The 25,899-nt window shown below is 40.9% G+C and overlaps 1 protein-coding gene across 1 annotated transcript; it reads left to right on the forward strand.

The window, feature by feature from the left end:
- The first annotated feature begins 2,473 nt into the window (after nt 1-2,473).
- zgc:154075 (uncharacterized protein LOC556929 homolog) lies at nt 2,474-25,625 on the forward strand. The gene is made up of 5 exons (XM_048615212.1): nt 2,474-2,483; nt 9,709-9,801; nt 14,744-14,878; nt 15,496-15,597; nt 25,551-25,625. Exons 1-5 carry the CDS (start codon nt 2,478-2,480, stop codon nt 25,590-25,592), a joined length of 378 nt encoding a protein of 125 aa, XP_048471169.1. The 5' UTR covers nt 2,474-2,477; the 3' UTR covers nt 25,593-25,625.
- The last annotated feature ends 274 nt before the right edge of the window (nt 25,626-25,899 follow it).

Consider the following 25,899-nt stretch of genomic DNA (forward strand, 5'->3'; position numbering starts at 1 on the left):
TGTATCCAACTTTCCAACTCGCCATGGATGCCATGCTACTCAATCTTCTGGACCAGCCTAACATGAGGGACCTTGCCAAATGCTTATTAAAATCCACGTAGACCACATTCACAGCCCTACCCTCATCAATCATCTTTGTTACTTCCTCAAAAAATTCAAAAGTTTGTGGGACAAGACTTTCCCTCCATAAAGTCATGCTTATCATCCCTAATTGTCCGTTCTTCAACTGCGAGTAAATCCTATCTCTAAGAATCTTCTCCAATAATTTCCCTACAACTGATGTAAAGCTCACTGGCCTAGAATTTCCTGGATTATCCCTATTACCCTTCTAAACAAAGCAATGACATTGGTATTCTCTAATCTTCTTTGACCTCCCCTGTGGTTAAAAAGGATAGAAAGATCTCTGTCAAGGCCCCAGCAATTTCCTACCTTGCTTCCTTCTGTTTTCTGGGATAGATCCCATCAGATCCTGGGACTTATCTACCTTAACATTTTTCAAGACACCCAACCCCACCTTTTCCTTAATATCAACATGCCCCTCCCCAGTCTTACTGTCATCCACATCCTTGTCCTCGGTGAATACTGATGCAAAGTACTTATTAAGGTCCTCTTCCACTTCCTCTGGCTCCCTGCATAAATTCCATCCTTTGTCCTTGAGTGGACCTTAGCTACCCTCTTGCTCCTAATAGATGTATAAAATGCCTTGGGGTTCTCCGTAATCCTATTTGCCAAGGACATTTCAGGCCCCTTCTGGCCTTCCTAATTTCTTGTTTGAATTCTTTTTCTGCTTCCTTTATACTTCTCAAGGGCCTAGGATGATTTTAGTTTTCAAAACCCTACATATGCTTACTTTTTCTTTTTAATTGATCTTCCAATATTTCTTTTTGTCAAGGTTCCCAAACCTTGCCATCCTTATCTTTCATCCTCGAAGGAATATGCCACTCCTGAACTCTGATCAATTCTGGCATTTAAAAAATCTCCCACGAGTCACATGTGGATTTACCTTCAAACAGCCACTCCCAATCTAATTTCTCCAATTCCTCCCTAATACTGTTGTAATTAGCCTTCACCCCAGTCACCACTTTCACTTGAGGGACATTCTTATCTTTATCCATAACTACTTTAAAACTTAAGGAATTATGATCGCTGTTCTGAAAATGCTCCCCCCACCCCCAAAGCTTTGATTACCTGGCCAGGCTCATTCCCCACTACAAGGTCTAGTTTTTGTTTAATCCACTCATGGGACATTAGCATTGCTGGCTGGGCCAGCATTTATTGCCTGTCCCTACCTGCCCTTGAGAAGGTGTTGGTGAGCTCCCTTCTTGAAACGCTGCAGTCCACAAGTTGAAGGTTGATCCACAATGCTGTTAGTGGAAATTAGTACAGCCCCTTCCCTAGTTGGACTACATGCTGTTAAGAAACCCTCCTGGATATACCTAATAAATTCTGCCCATAGATTAAAAACATAGCAGCTGAATTTAAAGGCTTCCCAATCCACTGGTTTCCCACTAATTTTCACCACATTGTATGCTTTTTCTTTTGCTCTTATGCTACCCCTGACTTCCCTTGTGAGCCATGATTGCCTCATCCCTTAGTATGCTTCATCTTTGTTGGGATGAATTTCTCTGTGCCTCCTGAGTTACCCCTAGAAACTCCTGCCATTGCTGCTGCAACATCTTCACTGCAATGCACCCCTTCCAATCAATTCTGGCTAGTTTCTCCCTCGTGACTATGTAGTTACCTTTACTCAATTGTAACACTGTTACACCCTTCAAACTGCAGAATGAATTCATCATGAGGGGATAGCAAGAACTGCAGACGCTGGAGCTGGAGGAACACAGCAATGTCAGGCAGCATCAGAGGAGTAGGAAAGTTGAGGTTTTGGGTCGGGACCTTTATCCAGAAATAGGGAGGGAGAAGGGAGCTGGGAAATAAATGGAGGAGGGGTGGGACTTGGGGAAGGTAGGTGGGATGATGGTGGGTGGATACAGGTAGGGGGTAGTAGGGATTGGTCAGTGGGAAGGGTTGGGCGGATAGGTGGGAGAGAAGATGGACAGGTTGTGTCAGGTCAAGGAGGCAGGGATGAGAGGGAGGTTTGGACATGGGATGAGGCTGGGGGTAGAGAGCTTTTGAAACTGGTGAATTCTATGTTCATGCCATTGGTTTGTAGGCTCCTGAGGCAGAATATGAGGTGTTGCTCCTCCAGTTTGCATGTGACGTCACTGTGGCACTGGACGAGGCCCAAGATGGACATGTCATCAAGGGAGTGGGAGGGGGAGTTAAACTGGTTAGTAACCGGAAAGCGTTGTCGATTATCGTGTACAGAGTGCAGATGCTCCACGAAACGGTCCCTGAGTCTGTGCTTGGTCTCACCGATATAGAGGAGGCCACATCGGGAGCAACGGATACAGTAGACCAGGTTGGCGGATGTACAAGTGAACCCCTGTCGGATATGGAAGGTTTGCTTTGGGCCTTGGATGAAGGTGAGGGGAGAGGTACAGGGGCAGGTATAGCACTTGCTGTGATTGCAGGAAAGGTGCCGGGGGTGGTGGAATTAGTGGGGAGTGTGGAGCAGATGAGGGAATCGTGGAGTGAGCGGTGCTGGTGAGCTCCCTAATCAAGCCTTCCTCATTACACGTCATCAAATCCAGAATTGTCTATTCTCTACTGGGTTCTACCATAAGCTACTCCAAAAAAAACATTTCATAGACATTCCATGAATTCCTTTTCTTTAGATCCACTACCAACCTGATTTTTCCAATCCATCAGCATATTGAAGTCCCCTATGATTATTGTAATAGTGTCTTTCTCACGTGACCTTTCTATCTCCTGATTTATTTTCATCCCCACATCTTGACTACTACTAGGAGGCCTGTACATAATTCAAACCAACTCCTTTGTGGTTCCTCAACTCTGGTCGTACAAATTTTATGCTGTCTGACTCTACATTACTTCTTACTATTGATTAAATTTCATTTATTACTAACACAGCAACCCGCTCTCTCTGCCATCTGCCTATCCTTTCGGTAGGATGCATACCCTTGGATATTTAATTCCCAGCCCTGATCCCCTTGCAGCCACTTCTCTTTGATACCCACAACATCGTGCCTGCCAATTTCAATCTGCACTATGTGCTCATTTACCTTGTTTTGTACACTGCATGTATTTAAGTACAATACCCTCAGTCGTATGTTGGCTGCCCCCCACTTTTCATAGTTTTTACACTTACCTGCTGTGCCTGAAGTTAGATTCCTGACCCTTTCCATACTCTCTGTCCTATTACTTCCTCTGGAAATTTTAATAACCTCTGCTGAGCCCTTTTTCCATAGTTTTCCATGTGACTGAACCTAACCCCCTACTTTTTAGTTTAAAGCCCTATTCACAGCTCTAGTTAAAAGCCATGTGTTTCACCAGGACTCTGGTCCCAGCATGATTCAGGTGGAACTCATCCTGTTGGAACTGCTCCCTCCTTCCACTGTACTGGTGCCAATATTCCATGAATTCAAATCTGTTTCTCCCACACCAATCTTTGAGCCACTCATTAATCTTGTTGATCCTGTACCAATTTGTTCATGGCTCAGCTATTAATACAGAGATTACCTTTTTGGTTCTACATTTTAATTTAGCCCCTAGCTGCTCGTATTCCCTCAGCAGAATCTCTTTCCTCTTTCTGTCTATCACTCCAGATGTGATTTCTACTTCTTGACTGTGTGAAGCTTATTGATCCTGTCTTGAGGTCCTGGTACTGAGGGAGTTCTAGTCAACATAGGAGAAGTTAAAATTACTCACTAAAACACTGCTTTCTTTACATCTTTCTCTGATCTATCTGTTCCTCTGTCTCCTGTTGGCTACTGGGAGGCCAACAGCATAACCGCATCTTTGTGATTACCCCTTTTCATATTGCTAAATTCTCCTCGTGAACTTCCTGGATAAGTCCTCCAAGATTATCCTTTTTTAGTCCAGCTGTGACATTCTTCTTAATCAGTGATGCAACTCCCCAACCCCTCTTACACTCCTCTATCTTGCCTGAAACGTCAAAACCCTGGATTCTTGAGCTGCCAATCCTGCCCTTCTCTCAACCAGATTTCAGTAATCACTACAACATCATTGTCCCATGTACTAATCCAGGCTTTAAGATCGTCTGCCTCATATACTGCCTGTTATACTCATTGCATTAAATTAAATACATGTCAGTCCGCCAGTCCTGCCATATTCATGAACCTGCTCTGCCTACTTTTCCTATCAGACATTTTTGACTTAATATCAACCTTCTCCTCAAACACTCCACATGCTGACCTACTGTTGTTTCCCAACCCTCTACCATATCAGTTTAAAGCCCCCCAAGTGGCACGAGGAAACCTTCAAGGATATTGGTGTTCCTCCAGTTTAGGTGCGACCTGTCCTTGTACAGGTCCCTCCTGTCCTAGAAGAGATCCCAATGATCCAGTTACCTGAAGCCCTCCCTCCTGCACCAGCTCTTTAGCCATGCACTCAACCGTCATCTTTCTGGCATCACTAGCACATGGCTTAGGAAATAATCCTGAGTTTGCAACCGTAGAGGCCCTGCTTTTAAGCTTCCTACCCAACTCACTAAACTCCCTTTGCAGGTCCTCATTTCTCTTTCTGCCCATGCTGTTAATACCAAAATGGAGCAGGATCTCTGACTACTTAACCTCCCCTTCCTGAATATCCTGTCCCTGCTCAGAGATATTCTTGACACTGGCACCAGGGAGGTAATACATATCCTGGAGTCCCGCTCGTGGCAACAGAAATACTTATCTGTGCCCTTGACAATTCAGTCCCCTATCACTACTCCTTACCTACACTTCAGTCCTCCCTGCTGTACAACAGAACCACGGAGACACCAGCACCCTCCCCCAAAAATAAAAGTATCTAAACGGGTGTGTCTGTTTGAGGGAAGAATGGTCACAGGGGGCACCTGCACTGCCAGCCCACGCTTAGTCTTTCTAACCCAATGTTTTTCTATCTGTGTAGCTCTTACTTGTGGTTTGTCAGCTCACTAAATGTGCTGTTCGTGGCATTCTTAGCCTCATGGATGCTCCATAGTGAGTCCATCCACAACTCCAGCCACTCAATTTGGCAAATCAGGACCTGTGGCTGAACATATTTCCTGCATCCTGAACTCCAGTCCTCTAGATATAAATGCTAGCATTCCATTAGCTTTCTTGATTATTTTCTGTATCTGTTTGTGACATTGCAAAAATCTGTGCACTTGAACTCCTAAGCTTCTTTGAATGTCCACCAGATTTAACTTCATACCATTTAGAAAGTGCCCTGACCCATCCTTTCTGGTCCAAAATGGATAACCTCACACCTACTCACATTGAATTCCATCTGCCATAGTTTTCCCATTCACTTCACTTAATCTATCAATGTTGATTTGGAATTTTATTCTCTCACCTATACTGGCTACAATGCTGCCTAATTTGTCATGAGCAAATTTAGATATATGCCTCTCTATTGCCATTATCCAAGTCATTAATAAATAATGAGTAATTGAGGTCCTAGCACAGGTCACTGCGGGACAGCACTGGTCACGTGCCAATTTGAGCACCCACCCTACTTTCATTCATCTTCCATTCAACCAATTTCCTAGCCATGTCAGTAATAAGCTCTCAAATTTCATGGGCTTACAACTTAGTTAACAGTCTGTTCTGTGGGACTTTATCAAATGCTTCCCAGAATCCATATAAACAACATCATAGACATTCCTCTGTCCATTAATCTTAGTCACCTCTTAAAAAGATTCAGTGAGGTTTGTCAGACATGCCCGACTTGTCATGAATCCATGATGGCTGTCCCTGATTAACTGAATGTTTTCAAGGTGTTCAGTTACCCCATCTTTAATTATAGACTCCAACAATTGCCCTGACACAAATGTTAGGCTATCTGCTTTGTAATTCCCTGGCTTTCCTTTCACAGTGTGGAGCTGGAAGAGCACAGCAGACCAGGCAGCATCAGAGGAGCAGGAAAGTTGACATTTCAAGTTGGGACCCTTCTTCAGAAATGGGGGAAGAGGGAAGGGAGCTCTGAATTAAATAGAGAGAGGAGACGTGGGGCTGGGCAAGGTGGGATGGTGGAATGTGAGTGCTCCACACTGTGTTATCTCTGACTCCAGCATCTGCAGTTCTTACTCTCTCTGGCTTTGCTTTCACCCCTTTTTTTTTTTTTTAAAGAATGGAGCGACGTGATATTTTCCAATCCAGAGGGATGACTCCTGTATCTAGGAAACTCTGAAAGATTATAGTTAGGGTGTTTACAATATACTCCCTTACTTCCTTTAAAACCCTCTGATGGAAACAATCAGGTTCTGGGGATTTGTCACTCTCTAATTTCCTCATCATTGAAGTTTCACGTGTGTTTAGTTTATTCAGTTCCTGCTTCCGATCCACTGTCAGTTTCTTAATAACTTCTGGTAAAGTCTCTTCTTTTTCTATGGTTAAAAACTGAGGCAAAGTAATTATTCAACACATCTGCCATTTCCCCATAGTCATTGATAATATCCCCACTTCCAGTCTTTAGTGGGCTAACATTGCTCTTGAACATCTGCTTTTCCCTTTATGTAACTATAAAACTTTTATCGATTCTGATGTTCATTGCAAGTTTCTTTTCAGAATCACTTAGTAATTCTAATAGCCTACTTTGTGGCCCTTTGCTGGTCTACGTATCTTTCCCGTTCATCAGTATCTGGTCTTTTTTTTTTTTTTTGCATTTTTCTAAGCCCTTTTAGTTTTACGCTGTCCCTTTGCTGTTTAGTTGCCTATGGCTGTTTTTTCTATGAGGTTGAGCTTTTCCCTCTCAAGGATATAAATTGGTTCTGTTTTTCATTAAATGTTTCTTTAAACATCGTCTAATGTTCTTCAGTTTTTTGCATATTAGCAGTTTTTTTTTTCTCAGTTTGCTGTGGACAGCCTCTGTCTTATTAAAGTCAGCCTTTCCTAAATCCAAAGGTCCAACTGATTCATGCTTTTCAGTTTCAACTGCTACATTGAACTCTTATTATGATCACTATTTGATAAATGTTTGTATGCAACTGAGTTACTAACTAAATCTAGCTCATTACTCATTACTAGATCCAATATTGCTTGTACCCTTGTGGCATCAAGGACAAATTACTGTAGGAAACTATCCAGGACACACTCCATTAATACTATCCTGGCGTTGCTACAGTCTTGGCTAATTTCTGTACTGATACAATCTAGTGCATCACAGCTGTTACCAAGGGGTTTGTACACAACATCTAAATACTGTTTTAGATCCTTTACTGTTCCTCAGTTTCACCTATACTGTCTCCACAGAATGCTTTTCTGTCATTATATCCTCCCTCACCACTGACATAATTTTGTTTCTAATCAATAAGGCTTCCAGTTCCTCTGCCATTCTTGCCTGTCTCAGTCGTAAACCTTATCACCTGGTATATTTAATTCTCAGTCCTGACCATCCTGCAGCCATGCCTCAGTAATGGCTACTATATCAGAATCTCCAATTTGTATTTGTGCCTGCAGCTCATTTATAAGGTCTTAGCGAAAATTTGTAGCTCGGGTTGTGAATGCAGTTGTTCATTTGCTCGCTGAGCTGCTTGTTCTGTGGTGTGCAGATGTTTTGTTAACATTGTAGGCAACATCATCAGTGTGACTTCTAATTGAAGCGTTGGTGTTCTGCTCTGTTCCAAATTTATATGATCCTCTGGTGTGGTGGGCTTGTTACTTCTGGTTCTGTTTTTCAGCAGCAGTCCGTATACTAGGTCTATTTCTATGTGTTTGTTAGTGGAGTCCTGTGTTGAGAAACAGGCCTCCAAAAATTCCCTTGCATGTCCGTTGTTCGCTTGCCTCGATACACACAAACAATGAAGGCCATCAGTTCGACTGCGACAAAGTGACAAGTGAACAACAGACATGCAAGGGAATTTCTGGAGGCCTGGTTCTCAACACGGGACTCCATTAACAAACACATAGAAATAGACCCCATATACGGACTGCTGCTGAAAAACAGAACCAGAAGTGACAAGACCCACCACACCCGAGGATCATATAAATTTGGAATAGAGCAGAACAGCAACACTTCAATTACAGGTTGCCCTGATGTTGCCTAGGTGGTAACGAAACGTCTGCACGTCACAGAACAACTGGCTCGGCAAGCAAACGAACAGCTACAGCTCGTTTAATTTATTCCTATACTGTATGTGCATTTGGATATAGAACTCTTATTTGGACCATACACTGTAACCCTCGGTACTGATGCTTTATTACGATTTCTGTTTACTGTTTCTCTCTTCCGGTTGAATCAATACACTGCTTTGCTTTGCCATTTCCTGCCATACCTGAAGTAGCATTCCTGACTGTTCCTTTACTCATATTACTTGATTTTGAAGCTGCATTGACTTCCCCTCCCCACCCTCCTCTTAATTTACTAGTGTAATCTAGTTATATCTACCGCCTTTTCAAAAACACATAATGTTTTGGCCTCAACTATTTTCAGTAGTAACAAGTTCCACAGGCTGACTGCTCTCTGGGTTAACAAATTTCTCCTTGTTTCAGTCCTAAAAGGTTTATCCCTTATCCTAAAACTGTGACCCCATGGTTCTGGATTTCCCCACCACTGGGAACAACCTTTCTGTATCTAACCTCTCTAATCCTGTTAGAATCTCATAGAAGCTTAGAAAATACTGTATGGACCAGACCAAACCCCCTCAAAACAAGTCCAGGAGATAGCCTAGGTCCTAACATTGCCTTATTTTAAAGGCAAATGTCAGATGTTGCATTCCAGATGCAATTCGATTGGTTCAATTACAAGGCTCGAAGCAAAACACACTTTGTTCATATACTATAGTTAAAATACAGACAAAATAAAAGAATTGGCTTAACTGTAATTCACTAAATAATAAATACTCATTAACTGTTCTAATATGGTAACATCCCATAAACACACTGTTGGCAAAGACAAATTCAATAAAATAGATTGTCTCACATGTGGTTCTAGTAGCAGGAAGAGAACCCCAGCTTTTAGCTATTACAGAGAGAGGACTAACAGCTTCTACCTTGAGCTTCAAGATCCCAGCAACAGCTACTGAAAGCTAAACTAAAAATCTTGGTTCTGTGGGAGCTTGCCCCACCAATTCAGGCTGCTCCTATTGTTCCAGCCTTCTTAAAAAAAGAACACCCAAGGCCTCACAAGCTGTTTACTTTATTGGCTTGAAGCATACCACTCTTATTTCTGTCTCAACTTCTCTTTATTTTGGGAAAAAAAGGACAAAATACACCTCTTAAAGCCATGGTATCATTACACTTCCCTCCTTTATTTTTCTAAGCACCAGTGAATGCAATCCTAACCACCTCAAACTCTCCTCATACAGCCTAGGCAGGACTGACATATGTAAGAAGCAGCACAGGTAGCTGTTTACAAGGCAGCAGCCCTGGTTAATTTCTTCCTATCCCTGCTCTTTGAGGAAAATTGCAGAGTACCTATCCTCATGAGATACAAGATCTACCAACTTAGCACAGGCTGAATCAAAGTTAGTGTTTCAAATTGGTACTGTTTAGTTTTAATATGCTGTGGGCTGTTGAGAAAGTGTAACCACAGTTTTCTTGTGCTGCACTTGGATTGAGTTGTATATTGTCATTTTTTGTACCTTTATAAGGTAAGGCAAAAGTAACTAAAAGGACTAACAATTTTCATTCTTCTGTCCAGCCTGAGGGTGCTGCTGACCGATGCTTGGATTGTGCTGTGGAGAAGTGTTGCCCGTACTCTGCTAAGAAACTTTATCTGGAAGGTGTCAAGAATGTGAGTAGAGTTACTGACGATGGATTGTGCAGACACAGGATTTTGAACCACACTTCCATCCCTGTTTAACCTGCCTGCATGCCTGTGTTGGAGGGAGTCAGGAGGTTATAACCTGCCTTTTAAGCTATCGCCCCTTACCTTATTGATTTTGGGTTCACTTCTCTCTCTCCCGTGCCCATTTACACAGGAAGCATGATATTTAAACAGTGAATTATTTTTCTCATACCTGAAATCAGCTAATGAGGTGCAGGTTAAGGATTGAATATGTGGAATGTTGCTCTGCATGGTTTGCTACAACATCAGGTAGAGCCTTTACTCGGTAGGGAAGTAGTGTAACATATACTAGGTATACTTTGTGCAAGCTGATGTAATTGGAATTTTATTTAACCTAAGCAACAAAGTGGTAAGTGATTTCTGGTTAGACTCATGAGGAACAAAAAATTTAATCTTCTGGTTTTTGCTCTACTTCCCTTGTGTTTTAATAGTGATGACTGATTATGAATAGATTAGGTGTAAGTTTTTCCTTGGTGCTGGACCCAAACGGCCATTCTTTATGTATGATTCTGGATATTGAATGCTGAATTCTCCCAGCCCCAGGCTTAGGGATGAAAGAAGCTGCTAAAATACAGGGTAGAACTGTTGTCACAGATTTTTGGATACACGGTATCCTTGTCACTGAAAAGATATCCAAGAAGGGGCTGGGAATAGGATTGGCTGGTTACTCCACAGGATTGGGCTGCCATTTTGCATATAGCAGAATTCCCAATGCTTGCATGTACAGAGGCCTCCAACTCAATGGAGGTAGCCTCTCTACAGCAGACTAAATGACAAACTCCAATGACTGGGCACAAGTAGGGAAAAGCGCCACTCAGCTTAAACAATCCATGCTGAGGAGTTTTCCCCCTCGTCCGAGGAATCTAACAACTACGGCTGTCATAACATTGCTTTTATTTTGAAGCCAACCTCCGTCAAAGGCATCTTCTTGTTGAGGCAGTCATGTGGTCCATGCCCAACCTTGGGAGCACCTACTTCTGCTGACGGGTATGCTGAGACTCAAGCTGCCAGCTGGTATAATTAAGAATGCAACTGCCCTCCTTAACAGCTGTCCAGACGCAATTATAGGTAGAAGGCCGCATCTAAGTAGATTGCAATTTTGGGATAGTAAGAACTGCCGATGCTGGAGTCAGAGATAACAGTGTGGGAGTCCCGACCCGAAATGTCAACTTTCCTACTCCTCTAATGCTGCCTGGCCTGCTGCGTTCCTCCAGTTCCACACCGTGCTATCTCGGATTGCAATTTTGGTCTTGCTGCCAGTAAATCTGAGTTCAGAATCCCCATTTGGTCCCAGTGGTAGGAACCTGAAGCTTATGATGATATTCCGTTCTGACTCCTGAGTGTCATCAAGCTCTCCAATGAGCCTGATCCCTGATATCTGTGGACATCCAAGCTTCTACACTGAAGTCATTGGAGCAGGGTCCTGAACTGTGATATTCTTTTTTCCTCCCTCCAGTTTCGAATCTGGAGTCTCTGCCTGCTCACAATGCTCTACTATCTTCCTGGCTGAAATCAAATAAATCATTGTAGATCAGGAACCAAGCTTTAGGTCTGTCCTAGTCTGAGGTTTAGTTACTTGTTGCATTTACAAAAAGAAGAATTAGTATCTCCTGAATGATTAATATGCAATTATTATAAATTGTAATGATGGTGCTGACCATTCTACAACCTTCGTAAAGTGCCTTTTTGTCAGCCTTCAGTTTTTTTAACTAGTGGAGCCTGCAATCAGCAACACCGCTACATGGGTAACTATACAGCAATGTAACAAAAGCACAGGAATAAATCTGTTACCATGGAGAAGGGCTTTGCCTTTGTCAGACTAATAGTATAAAGATCATACAATTAAGGATTCCTTTGTTCAAAGTTTTTACGGGCTACACAAATGTGGCCATCTGCTCATTAAACTCGTGCAGACCTCCTAATGCTGCATGAATGACAAATGGACATTAAGAAAGGAAACTGAATGAGAGAGCAAAAGGCCGGGGTTTGAACGGAGCAGCACAAAAGCCCATGCCTTCTGCCAGGAGAGCAAGGCGATGATCATCACGCAGCTGCTGAGCATGACCAATCTGTCTGTGCCAGTACAAGAGGACATCTGGTGAATCTGGTGAAGCTTAGGCGGTCAGCAGTGAAGTCTGTCTCTTTAGGACTGCATTGTAGCAGCCTGGCACTATCTCTACCAGGTGGAACATAGTATACAGGAAAAGGTCAAACTTGATAGGAAATAAAAGGCCAAAAGGAAACTGTGTGATCCAATTAGCAAGGTCCCAAACATTGTTTAAACAGTTTTGTCCCCTTGTGTCAGATAACCTACTGTATTAAATCATGTTCAAAAGAGGACCAGTAGCTCAGCCAGCTTTCTTTCTTTTTTCAGACTTTTCAACATTCACAACAAATAAAACAGTAGCATATATATACTGGCAGTATTGGCAGCAGCGAAGGGGGTGGTGCTGCATCTGTCTAAATCCAACCCTTCATCAGGTTCTGTACTCCATGTGAAGCGGTGCTGTCAACATGAGCAATCCCTTTAGAAAATTTGTCTTCTGTTTCACTGGGCAGGGCCTGGATTTTAGGCTTTGGCAAGGTTTCATCCATAACACAAATTGGAAATGTTTGGAAACTTGACAAGACCTCTTCTAGGAGGATTTTCATATAAAAGTATTTTTAAAATCATATTTTTGTTGAGTATGTTTCATTTCATTCTTGTACTGGAATAACTGCTTTTTCCTGGGATGGTCTTTATTCCTTTCCCTGTATCTAGTTTTCTTTATCGTTTTTGCTTTGAATTTAACACCTTTACAAAATCTTGACAGTGGGTTCCAAATGTGCTGCATAAATGAATGCAATGACTTCTCGAGGTGCTCTGGTCTTTTCAGTTACTACTTGCAGATCTCCATCTGCACTAGATATTGGAATCCTAGATTTGCCACCTTTGCTTCACATGTCAGCTTTCCACAGAGTTCTGCCTAGTGATCTGCACATCATATCTGGATTAGAGGTGTCTCTTGACAGAGGGAGGCACTGATATAGTGGAAATATCACTAGACTGGTAATCCAGAGGCCCAAGTAATGCTCTAGGGTATGAGTTCTCAGTAGCTGATGAAATTAATATTTGATTAATAAATCTGGAATGTAAAGTTAATCTCACATGACGTGACTGTGACAATACCATCAATTGTTGTAAAATCAAATGCCCTTTAGGGAAGGAAATCTGCTGTCCTCACCTGTGATTCTGGACCCATAGAAATGTGCTTGACTCTTATCTGGCCTCTGAAATGGCCTAGTAAGCCACTCAGTTTAAAGGCAATTTAGGATGGGCAAGAAATGGTGACTTTGCCAGTAATATTCACGTCCTGTGCAAAAAGCAAAAGACCAAGGCTTGCTTACTCCACAAACTTACCACCACAGGAAACATGTTGTATCAGGCTGTCTGCAACGCATATATTTTGGGAAATAAATATTTGTTTCTCACTTTTCCTGTAGGGAGAAGGCATCATCACTAGAAGGCAGGGTTTCTTTTGAGAGCAAAGCATTGCAGATCATGCCAATGTGGACATCCGGGCTTTTCATATTATCTACATGATTTTCATGAGCAGTTTACCCAGTTACCATAAATATTACCATAAAATCATCATTGGGTGTACTTGGGTGCATATATCAGGAAAGAATTGAGTCTTTTTTTTTCTTGAAGGGAGACTGAGACGTGACCTAAAAAAAAGTATTTAACATTAAAAGGTTTTGACAGAGTGGATACAGAAAGAATGCTGCTGCTTGAGACAAGGAGCATAAGATGGGACCATCAATTTGAGACCCCTTCTAAGAAGTCCAATAGACCATTCAGAAGAAACTTCTCTGCCCAAAGAATGATGAGAGCTCACTACTGCAGGGCGTGGTTGAAACAAATGGTTTAAATGCATTTAAAAGGAAGCGAGACAAATTGGGTGGAGGGTTTAGATTGTTACGACGGTTGATTCAGATGAGGAAATATGGCGATGGTTAAAGTGGAACATAAACCCTAGCTTGGACTGAATGAGCTGTTTCTGTACCATATCCTTTCTAATTCTGTGTCAGTGGCTATAATATTTTAACTCTGTAACATGACTGCTGACTCCACCAAGAAAGTGTGAAGACAGCAGAGTATCTGTTGTTTGGCACCATAGCAGAGGATCAGCCAACAGATGCTGTCAGTCTCCCCTCAAAAAATAGTTGTCCTACACTAGCGTGTGCACAAAAAAAAAGCAATGGCAGTGCACAATACTTGAAATAATACATCTTCGAGGGAGAGGCTGCTGCACAAAGAACTGAGAGAAAAATGACCTTCCATCTGAAGAACATGTTTGACTAACTTGCAGTCAGTCAAGACAGGTCTGTGTAATATCATTGGCCCAGCTGATAACATCCTCCATTCAGTTCAATCTGGTACTTCTTTGTAATTCACTGGAAATAGATATTGTTGGCAAGGTTTCATTTTAATGCCCATCCCTAAGTTTTCCTGAGCTGTCGATACCATCATGTTGAATAGCTTTGGTAATACAGTAGATCATGTACAGATCCACAATATGCAGGGGATTAAGAAAATTGCTTTGTAATGGATATGTCAAGCTTCTTGAGTGTTGCGATATCATCTATCTCATCAAACAGTGAGTATTCAATCAAAATCCTGATTTGAGCCTCATAGATGGTAAAGAGACTGAGGTATAAGGATATGAACCAATTGTTGCTTGGTGCCCAACTCCTGACCTCCTCTTATAGCCACTGTGTTAATCTACTTATGCTTTGTTCATTGCTGAACTCTAGTATATTAACAGTGGGGATGTACAATAATGATACTGTTGATACTTAGGAGGAAATGGTTATTAAGAGTTCTGCTTTTTATTTTGTTGAGCAGGGCAAGAAAGGATGGCCCATCTCTGTGATCTGTGAAGGGTCTACTGTTGACATTGAATCAGTTACAAAGGCACTTCGTGAAGGTCCGTATGGAAGGTGTGTTTACGAATGTGATAATGATGTTGTCACCCATCAGGTAATTATGACATTTTTGGCTGCTTAAGTATTAACTTTTAAAAGTCTTTATGATGTAAGCAGTACAGTAATATAAGCTACAGTAAAATATTTGAGAACTTACAGCTCTACATTCTGTCATGCATAAAAGTTTAGAATTGCAGTCATTTCAACAAATAATAAAGAAGAATTTTCAGCCTATTGTACTAATAGTGCCACTTCCATGCTGGATCTAAATCTAATGTAAACCTATTCCATCTTTATCCTTTTAATATTTCTTTAAATGCTTTTGTTATAATTATGTCTTGAAAATTTATGATTCATTCAATTTCAAGAGCTTCAACTTCAATTCTAGTAATGTCTTTTATTAATTTCCCTTGCACAACAGTATTCTGTTTGAAACTGTCCTGAGTTTAGTATCATCATATCATGTAAGATTGTACAATAACCTACTTCATCATGTTTATTATTGCATCTCCATGCTCTGTAATATAAAGGGACAATGAGGAGACATTGGGAACCACAGATACTATTACAAGGAACTAAAATCTAGTTGCACGCTGTGGAAACTAAATTGCTTACTTTCGTAGCCTGAAGATTACTGCTACCAAGTTTTCATCAGGTAAATCTTCTTTCCAGGTTGTGAATATGGAGTTTGAGGAAGGAGTGACAGCAGCTTTTGCTATGGTGGCTTTTACTGAAAAGCTGGCTTCTCGGAAGATAACAATTTACGGAACTCAGGTAGGAGACAAGCTTCTGTATTATGTGACTACATATTTAGTTATCTTGCCAAAAACAGTGGGAATCCCTTTTTCGAAGATGCAAGTCAAGTTGTATCATACTAAGAGCATGGGTGGGCTTCTCCTCTGTGTTTATTGTATCCCACTCTGGGTAGAGGTTGGAGGACAATCAATAGATAAAGTTCATTATCTCAGGCCTTTTAGCCATAGTGCACTGAAGGGCTCAAAACTATCAAAAACATCTCGGGCTTTGAGACTCTCAAAGAATGTACATTATGAACATTGAAAGTACTTAATTTGTTTTGAAGCACATCGGAGTGGAACATTTGTATGGAGAAAAGTCTATTTCTATTACACTTTTGTAACTTCCAATTTGAAATGTGTTGCCCTTAGACTGTAAATCTGATGTGCAACGTAGATTTTAGATATTACATTTATAATGATTGTAATGAAGCACCTAAGAATGGAATGTATTGTACAGAGACAAGTTGAATTTTATTGCAAATTCTATAATCAACTCTATTTTGTAATGTAATTTATAAATATCAAGAATAAAATATATTTTGGGGAAAAATTTGAGTGGGGTTTGACTCCTTGGTGGCAGACCAGTGTTGATCAGTTGAATGCGTAACTGGTGGAAAGACCATCATGATTTGGTGTTGTGGCATCATTTCATTATGGTACAAGAGCTCCAGATCTCGAAAGGGCATTCCAGGATTATTGAATGGATGAGCCGGCACTACAGACCCTTTTGAACTGTAATCTATTGAATAGATTAGAGATAACGCATGAGATGGGTACTATTGTTTGGCCTTGCTCTATGTGGAACCAGGTTGAGGGTTCCTCCTCTGACTATAAAATATTTCATTTTAATATTGTTTCTGGTGTGATCAGAATGTCATTGCACATAGATTGTAATCCCTGCATCTTTTACAAGTGATGACCAGAGTTTTAGTGATGTAATTTGAATGCTGATTTCCATTGAAGGGAGACTAGCTGTTGGTTTCATGCAGGCTCTAAATCTTCCTACTCGTAAGCTCCAATAAAAGTGACAGTAAGTCAACTGTTAAGGGTAGCAGGCACCAAGGCTCTAACACGATTGTTTTTAGGCACTTCCTGCTCATTAACAACAATTTTCTCAAGTGAAAACTGACCAGTATATATTTCTGACAAAACAGTACTAAATGGAGTGAGAACAGTAAAAAGATAACACCGAGGTGCTCCACCAGCTCCACACTGTTATCTCTGACTGCAGCATCAGCAGTTCTTGCTATCTCTGAGAACAGAAACGAACTATTTTGGGATTGTTCTGCAGACTTCTTAGATAATTCTTATTTGAAGTGGAAATCTGATAATTGATGCCTTCTTTTGCAACAATACTTGTAATCTTGGGATAACTTTTTTGATTAACAAAAACATTACTGCTGTCTGATATTTAAGAAAAATCATCCGGTGAAAATATATGGGTCAAAATCAGAAATGAAAAGGGAACGATCGCCTTGATGAGATTGTACTGTAGACCTCTCAATAGTCAGAGGGAAACTGAGGAACAAATATGTGGACAGGTCTCAGAAATATGTAAGATTAATCAGGTCGTAATAGTAGGTGATTTTAATTTTCCAAACATTGACTGGAGCTACCATAGTATTAAAGGTTTGGATGGTGAAGACTTTGTTAAATGCATACAGGAATTTTTTTCTTTTTCAATATGTAAATGTTCCTATTAGAGAAGGAGCAAAACTTGACCACCTCTTGGGTAAAGTCAGAGCAAGTGACTGAAGTGATTGTTGGGGAACACTTTAGGTCTAGTTATCATAACTTGATTTGTTCTAAAATCGTTATAGAAAAGGATAAGCCTTCCATAAAAATCAAAATTTTTAATTGGAGTAAGGCAAGTTTTTTTTAATAGTATGAGACAAGAATTTTCAAAAATTGATTGGAGTAGACTGCTTGCAGATAAGGGGATGTCTGATGATTGGGCAGCTTTCAAAAGGGTGATAACGAGAGTTCAGAGTCATTATGTTCCTTTTAGAGTGAAAAGTAAGCTTGATCGCATTAGAGAACAATGGATGAATAAAGATATTGAGGTTCTAGTCAAGAATGAAAAAGAATCATATATTAGATATAAACAGCTGGGTTCAAATGAACCTCTTTAACAGTGTAAAGAGCGTAGGGGCATTCTTAAGAGGGAGGTCAGGGGGCAAGGAGATGATATGAGAGAGCCTTGGCAAATAAGGTTAAGGATAATCCAAAGAGATTCCAGAAGTACATTAAAAGCAAGACGGCAACCAGAGAGGGAGTAAGGCCCATTAAAGATCAGAGGTCGTCTTTGTGTTGAACCTTAGGAGATCAGAGTGATGTTTAAATGAATGTTTTGCGTCAGTTTTTACTGTGGAGAAAGAACTGGAGGCTAGAGAATTTTGGGAAATAAATATTGATGTTTTGAAAACAGCTCAAATTGCAAAAGAGGAAGTGCTGGAGGTCTTAGAAAATATAGAACATAGAACATTACAGCGCAGTACAGGCCCTTCGGCCCTCGATGTTGCGCCGACCTGTGAAACCAATCTGAAGCCCATCTAACCTAAACTATTCCATTATCATCCATATGTTTATCCAGTGACCATTTAAATGCCCTTAAAGTTGGCGAGTCTACTATTTTTGCAGGCAGGGCATTCCACGCCCTTACTACTCTCTGAGTAAAGAACATACCTCTGACATCTGTCCTATATCTATCACCCCTCAATTTAAAGCTATGTCCCCTCGTGCTAGTCATCACCATCCGAGGAAAAAGGCTCCCACTGTCCACCCTATCTAATCCTCTGATCATCTTGTATGTCTCTATCAAGTCACCTCTTAACCTTCTTCTCTCTAACGAAAACAGCCTCAAGACCCTCAGCCTTTCCTCATAAGACCTTCCCTCCATACCAGGCAACATCCTGGTAAATCTCCTCTGCACCCTTTCCAATGCTTCCACATCCTTCCTATAATGCGGTGACCAGAACTGTACGCAATACTCCAAGTGCGGCCGCACCAGAGTTTTGTACAGCTGCAACATGACCTCATGGCTCCGAAACTCAATCCCTCTACCAATAAAACCTAACATACTGTACACCTTCTTAACAACGCTATCAACCTGGGTGGCAACTTTCAGTGATCTATGCACATGGACACCGAGATCTTTCTGCTCATCCACACTACCAAGAATCTTACCATTAGCCCAGTACTCTGTATTCTTGTTACTCCTTCCAAAGTGAATCACCTCACACTTTTCCGCATTAAACTCCATTTGCCACCTCTCAGCCCAGCTCTGCAGCTTATCTATGTCCCTCTGTAACCTGCAACATCCTTCTGCACTATCCACAACTCCACCAACTTTGGTGTCATCCGCAAATTTACTAACCCATCCTTCTACGCCTTCATCCAGGTCATTTATAAAAATGACAAACAGCAGTGGCCCCAAAACAGATCCTTGAGGTACACCACTAGTAACTGAACTCCAGGATGAACACTTCCCATCAACCACCACCCTCTGTCTTCTTACAGCTAGCCAATTTCTGATCCAAACCGCTAAATCACCCTCAATCCCATGCTTCCGTATTTTCTGCAATAGCCTACCACGGGGAACCTTATCAAACGCTTTACTGAAATCCATATACACCACATCAACCGCTTTACCCTCATCCACCTGTTTGGTCACCTTCTCAAAGAACTCAATAAGGTATGTGAGGCACGACCTACCCTTCACAAAACCGTGTTGACTATCCCTAACCAAATTATTCCTTTCTAGATGATTATAAATCCTATCTCTTATAATCATTTCCAACACTTTACCCACAACCAAAGTAAGGCTCACTGGTCTATAATTACCAGGGTTGTCTCTACTCCCCTTCTTGAACAAGGGGACAACATTTGCTAGTCTCCAGTCTTCTGGCACTATTCCTGAAGACAATGACGACATAAAGATCAAAGCCAAAGGCTCTGCAATCTCCTCTCTAGCTTCCCAGAGAATCCTAGGATAAATCCCATCCGGCCCAGGGGACTTGTCTATTTTCACACCTTCCAGAATTGCTAACACCTCCTCCTTATGAACCTCAATCCCGTCTAGTCTAATAGACTGTATCTCAGTATTCTCCTCGACTACATTGTCTTTTTCCTGTGTGAATACTGACGAAAAATATTCATTTAGCACCTCTCCTATCTCTTCGGATTCCACGCACAACTTCCCACTACTGTCCTTGACCAGCCCCAATCTTACTATAAAGGTGGATAAATCTTGATCCCATGTAATCCAGGACTTCGTGGGAACTTAGGGAGGAAATTGCGGGGCCCCTTGCAGAAATAGACCTATGACTCTGACTTCCTGGTGGGTAAGTTGTTAGAAATGATTCTGAAGGAGAGGATTTATGTGCATTTGGAGAGGCAAGGAATGATTGGAGATAGTCAGTATGGTTTTGTGCAAGGGAAATAGTATGTCTCAAACTTGAGCTTTTTGAGGAAGTAACCAAGATGATTGACGAAAGCAGAGCGGTAATCATCGTTTACTTGGATTTTAGTAAAGCCTTTGACAAGGTTCCACATGGTAGACTAATAAGTAAAGGTAAATTACATAGGACAAAAACAAAGTTGCTGGAAAAACTCAGCAGGTCTGACAGCATCTGTGAAGGAAAAAACAGAGTTAACGTTTCGAGTCCGGTGACCCTTCCTCAGAACACACCACTGATGTTGTTGTTGTTGTGTAAATTACATGGAATTCAGGGAGGGCTTGCTAATTGGATACAAAATTGGCTTCATGGCAGGAACCAGCGACTGATCATGGAGAGTTGTTTTTCAGACTGGAGGCCTGTGACCAGTGGTGTTCCACAGGGATCGGTGCTAAGTCCACTTCTGTTTGTCATATATCTAAATGATTTAGATCAGAATATACAAAGCATGGTTACTAAGTTTGCAGATGACACCAAGATTGGTGGTATGGTGGATAGTGAAGAAGGTTATCTAAGATTACAAAGAGATCTTGAACAAATGGGTCAATGGGTTAAAGAGTGGCAAATGGAGTTTAATTTACATAAATGTGATGCTTTATATTTCAGTAAAACAAATAAAAACAAGACTGATACAATTAGAAGTAAGGCCTTCGGCAGTGTTGTAGAACGGAGAGACCTAGGGGTTCAGGTACATAGTTCTTTGGAGTTTAATTCACGTATAGATTGGGTGGGTAAGAAGGCATTTAGAATGCTTCCCTTCATTGCTCAGACCTTGGAGTGTAGGAATTGCGACCTTACATTAAGGTTGGTGAGGCCTTTTCTGGAATATTGCATCCAGTTCTGGTCTCCTGTTATTGAAAGGATATTATTAAGCTACAGAGGGTTCAGACGTGATTTACCAGGATGTTGCTGGGAATGGAGGATTTGAGTTATAAAGAAAATCTGGATAGGCTGGGACTTCTTTCACTGGAGTGTAGGAGGTTGAGAGGTGAACTTAGAGGTTTATAAAATAATGAGAGGTATAGATAAGGTGATTGGCAGGTGTCTTTTCCCTAGGGTGGGAGATTTCAAGACAATGGGGCATATTTTTAAGCTGAGAGGTGAAAGATTTAAAGACTTGAGGGGCAATATTTTTGAGTGTGGAATGAACTTGGAGAGGAAATGGTGGGTATAGGTACAGTTACAACAAGTAAAAGACATTTAGATAAGTACATGAATAAGAAAATGTTTGGAGGGATAAGGGCCAAGCGCAGGCAGTTTAGTTTGGGATTATGATCGGCATGGACTGGTTGGACCGAAGGGTCTGTTTCTTGTGCTCAATGACTCATGATCCTCTAACCTCTCATTATGATAGCTGAAGTACTAAATTGAGAAGCACCAGTCAGTCTGTGTTCTACCAGTAGCATTAACCATCTAGAAATATATAGTCCGTGTTATACAGTTGATTCTGATAACGCGACAGTTCCATTCTCGTGTTATAAGAAAATCGTGCAATAACTGCAATATTTGAAGTGATGGGGATGGAATCGCATTATAGCCAATACAGGTAGGGAAAGTTCTACAAATAGCATTCGGTAATTCTTCAATCACATTAAAACCAATTTGTGTTGAAGAAACACGTATTATATCAGAACTGAGTATATTGACCTGGCTCTTTGTAATACTACTTGTAGTGTTAAAAGATTTTATCATATCAAAGCTGAGCAGCTTTGACAAACTTGGACCAAAATTTCGTGTAGCAGTAGAATCAATTGATTACTTTATTACTCCATTTTCTTCAGCCACTTCTAATCATTTCACCTTCATGAGTTTGCAGCCTTTCTAATTTGGAATTTTTATAGCTGATATTAGTTGATAACTGCCTTGTATGTTTGGATCACATTACCCTGTGACAATTTTATAATGCAGAAATAAACAGCTCAATGGCTTCATTAGAACAGAGTAATGTCATATGAAACTATTAAATGATCGTCAGTATTGAGTTCTCAGTTATTTATGGCCTTAGAATAATTGGTTAATTGCAGTAGTAGGCTGGATTTCACTGTTGGGCAATAGTTTGGAGTCAATAAAATGGCAAGTGAAGGTGGAAAATGGGGTGCTGCTGTCTTCCCACCACTGCGGCATTTACCAGCAGTGGGGGAGATTGAGGTTGGTCCTTTCACACAGGCGAGTTGACCTACTTGAGTGGCCAATTTGCCAGATAGGGAGATTGCCTTTTGAACCCTGGCATCTTCCTTGTAATCTGTGAAATGGCAGGCTTCACCCTCCTCATCAGGCAGCACGTGGATCACGGAAGAGACACTTGGTGTAATAGCTGACCCGTGACAACCGCCTTCACCTCACGAACACCACCACTCATAGGGACCTGACTGACTTTATACCAGCATTCTGAGACCCAATTTGCCATTTGCCTGATTCACTGGCTGCCTACTGCCAAGACAATCTCATCTCCCAGATGGAGTCCCAGCAGTGGCCATAGCTCCAAGTGACACGACTGAGATTTCTGAGCTCATTGCTGTTCATCAGCTCAATGATGAGGTCTCCTTAAAGTTACAAGTTTCTGCTGTGGGTCCTCATGTGACTGAAAGGCTAATTCTCAACTCTCACATGGAGCAGAACATCATACAAAATAGTAGGATCAGAAATGTGGAATTTGTTTCTTTTTTTTCTATCTCTGCCACCGTGCTGTCTCACCATTAAGACATTGCAAGTCACATTGTGATGTAGCTTGATGGACATGTTGTTGCCATTTTGAACGATTGTTAGCAAATTTATCCCAGTTATTAATGTTAATGCTGTTGTATTTCAGAGTGTCTTTGTAGTGGTTTTGTTTTCCTCCTGGAACACTGGCTATTTCAGAGTTGAGAAAACAAGACCTGGAGGGGGATTTGTTTTTGGCCATCCTCTCTGTGTTTGGTTCATGGCAGTTGATTTTGCAGGCATTTTGCCTGAATGTTTGTGGAGCTGGCTTGAAAAAGGACATTAGCATTTATTCAATGGTCCTCACATTTGAATCTGGACACATTGCTGGTGAAAACTCTGTAGCGCTCTTTATTTGTCACTGATACACATTTAGACATCACTGCAATATAGGAGTGCAGTGACAACAACCTCTGTGTTGCCTTTAACTTCTGTGTGAAGGTAATTGTCAAACACTCGTTTTCATAATTTGTAAAAGGATAATCTGATGGAGCTGATCCAGTATTTGATTGCCTCATCAATGATGGCCTTTTGAGATTTTTATTAAGAGAAGTAGGCAATGAAACTGCAGGCATCCACATGCTATAGATTATGTATGTCTCCGGTTATCAGTTTAGTTTTGGCATGGAGGCAACTGAGATTAAAGAGTTATACGTCTAGGTGGTACTTAATACTGACACTAGAGGGCAGTTTGTCTTTAAGATGAACACCCACTGTTAGGCTGATTGTAATTTGTGTGAGGGGCTATCTCACAATCATTGCTGGTCTGAATTTTGAAGGCATCTGTTCAGGACAGTTGCAATCATCTCATCATGAACCAGTCGCAGTATTGTGTCGAAGTTTTATGGAGATCCAAATCTCTGAAGCACAATCCACAGAATCTTGCGATTTACTGAGTTAAATATTATCGCTCAGTTCCTGGTGACATTGCTGAAAACACCAACCCTCTGGCTGCAAGTGGGGAGTGAGCATCTGTCCTTAAAAGTAAAGGAAGCCTCAAGGAGAACTAGATAGCTGCTGGTCAGCTGAAAAATGTGTTTGGGTGCCCCACAGCACCAGTAAAATTCCAACCAATTTCATTTGATTAAGAAGCCTGAAGAATAATCTGAGGTCAGGAGAGGAATTTCTCCTCATGTGAGGGTCAGCAAACCCCAAGTCTGTATCTAACCAAAAAAGACCTGAGCCAAAGCCTAATTGGCAACTCTTGCGCCTTTAACTTTAACCTTAAGTGTAAATAGCGCAACCTTCAGTGAATCTATGCTATAGCTGACCTATGAAAGTAATAGTCTATAAATCTGTGTCTAATTTGGTGCATCTTGATGGTTAAACTAAATACGAGAGCTGTACCTGCATGTTTTCACTGCTCTGAATTAGTGAGGTAAAAGTTAAATTTTGTGGGAATAAAACGAGTACAACAAAGACCTGATTCTGATGATCACTGTCCCTTGCCTAAATCATACTTGCTATATGTCTGACTTGTTACTCAGTTCAGCTATATTTTAAGACGTTGGTGGTGGCTGCTAAAAACAGGCTACACGTATAGCTTGTTCTAGCTTCCTCCTCCGAGAAAATGGATATCAAAGAATAGTATAAATGGCAAGAGGAAAGGCTGCCAAGAACAATTGAGGTTTTTAAAATTTCTTTTTTAAATATTCCTATGTGTCAAGAGGAACTGAAATAGTCCCACAACACCACAGTATCCTGTTTTTCCCCCTTTCCACAGTTACCATTTTACACATCACCCCACAATATACCTGTAGGCTGCTGACAATGAGGTAAGTGAAATAAAATTCACTCTTTTTAAAAAAGAGGGCAAGTTGCCTCAGATGATATGACAGGCACCAGTAATGTTAACCAGGTTGTAGTGTAATTCCAGTCTCAACTCCACGATGTCTCTGCTCTGTCAATTGGGGCATGTGCTCCTGCTTGGGTGGTTCCCATTTCAATGGTTATGTTACTGGACTAGTATTCCAGGGGCCTGCACTTATAGCCTTGAATTTGAAATCCCACCACATCAGTTGGGGAATTTAAATTTGATTAAATACAACTAGAGATACTATCACTAATGGTGCTATGAAACCACCACATTGTCTTAAAAGTTTATCTGGCTCATTTTAATGTCATTTCAAGGAATGCAGGTTTACTTCCTTGTGTGATTTAGCCTATATTTGACTCAAAAGCCACAGAAATGTAGCCGACAATTAGTTGCTTTCTGTAAAATGCCTAGTATCACTGTGAAGGGAGGATCATACTAGTAATTGACCACTATCCCACCGGTAGTACCATTTAGTATAGATGTTTGATTCACTGAAATGGCAATTCTTTCCTTTTTGCACTGCAATCCAGAATTTAAAGAAAGATTTGCACCAAATTAGGGGCATAAAAAAACATCATCTCTTATCTCAAAGCTTTGCTGACTTTTTTCATAGCCACTTTACTTTCTCTAATTAGCAGGGGGATTGTATCCCACATTAAGTATCGACCTCATCTCCAAAACAAAAACACAAGTTCCCACCTCCCTTGGTTTAAAAATGTCCCTTTTCAACCAGACAATGTCCAGATAGTTCTAATATCTTCGAGTTTCCTGAAGTCCATAAATATAAATATACAGTCCTAACACTAGCAAGCTGCTCAGTTAAACTCCAATAGATGGCTAAAAAATGCTGGCCTAGCCAGAAATATCCACATCTCATCAATGGATATAAAAGAATATCCATCTGTGTAGATATTTAATATGCTAATGTTGCATTCCTGTGTCTTTCTTTTTCTACAGGAAGTAACCATTTTTAAAACAAAAGAATTAACACCTGTTTAAAAATAGCGCACAAGAATGTGGTTGAATATTGATGAGCGAAGTTCACCAGTCAACATTCCTATCTATAGTTCTTTTAGGAACATGTGCTGTACTTGTTAAGTTTGAAACAAAACTTTACATACTGCCTGTTATTGTCTTATTCAGTGTTGATGCAGTGAATTACGGTGTGCAATTTGATTTAGTCATTTTGAGGTTTTCTTTTGTATAGTTTTGAAATCAGCAACAGGTGGTTCTTTTGTCTCACCTGTACAGTGTCAGCTTACACTTTCAGAGTTGTTTCATTGGTACTGTGAATGGAGCGAAGATT

The sequence above is a fragment of the Rhincodon typus genome, chromosome 31 (genome assembly GCF_021869965.1).
Source record: "Rhincodon typus isolate 14 chromosome 31, sRhiTyp1.1, whole genome shotgun sequence".
Lineage (NCBI taxonomy): Eukaryota > Metazoa > Chordata > Chondrichthyes > Orectolobiformes > Rhincodontidae > Rhincodon > Rhincodon typus.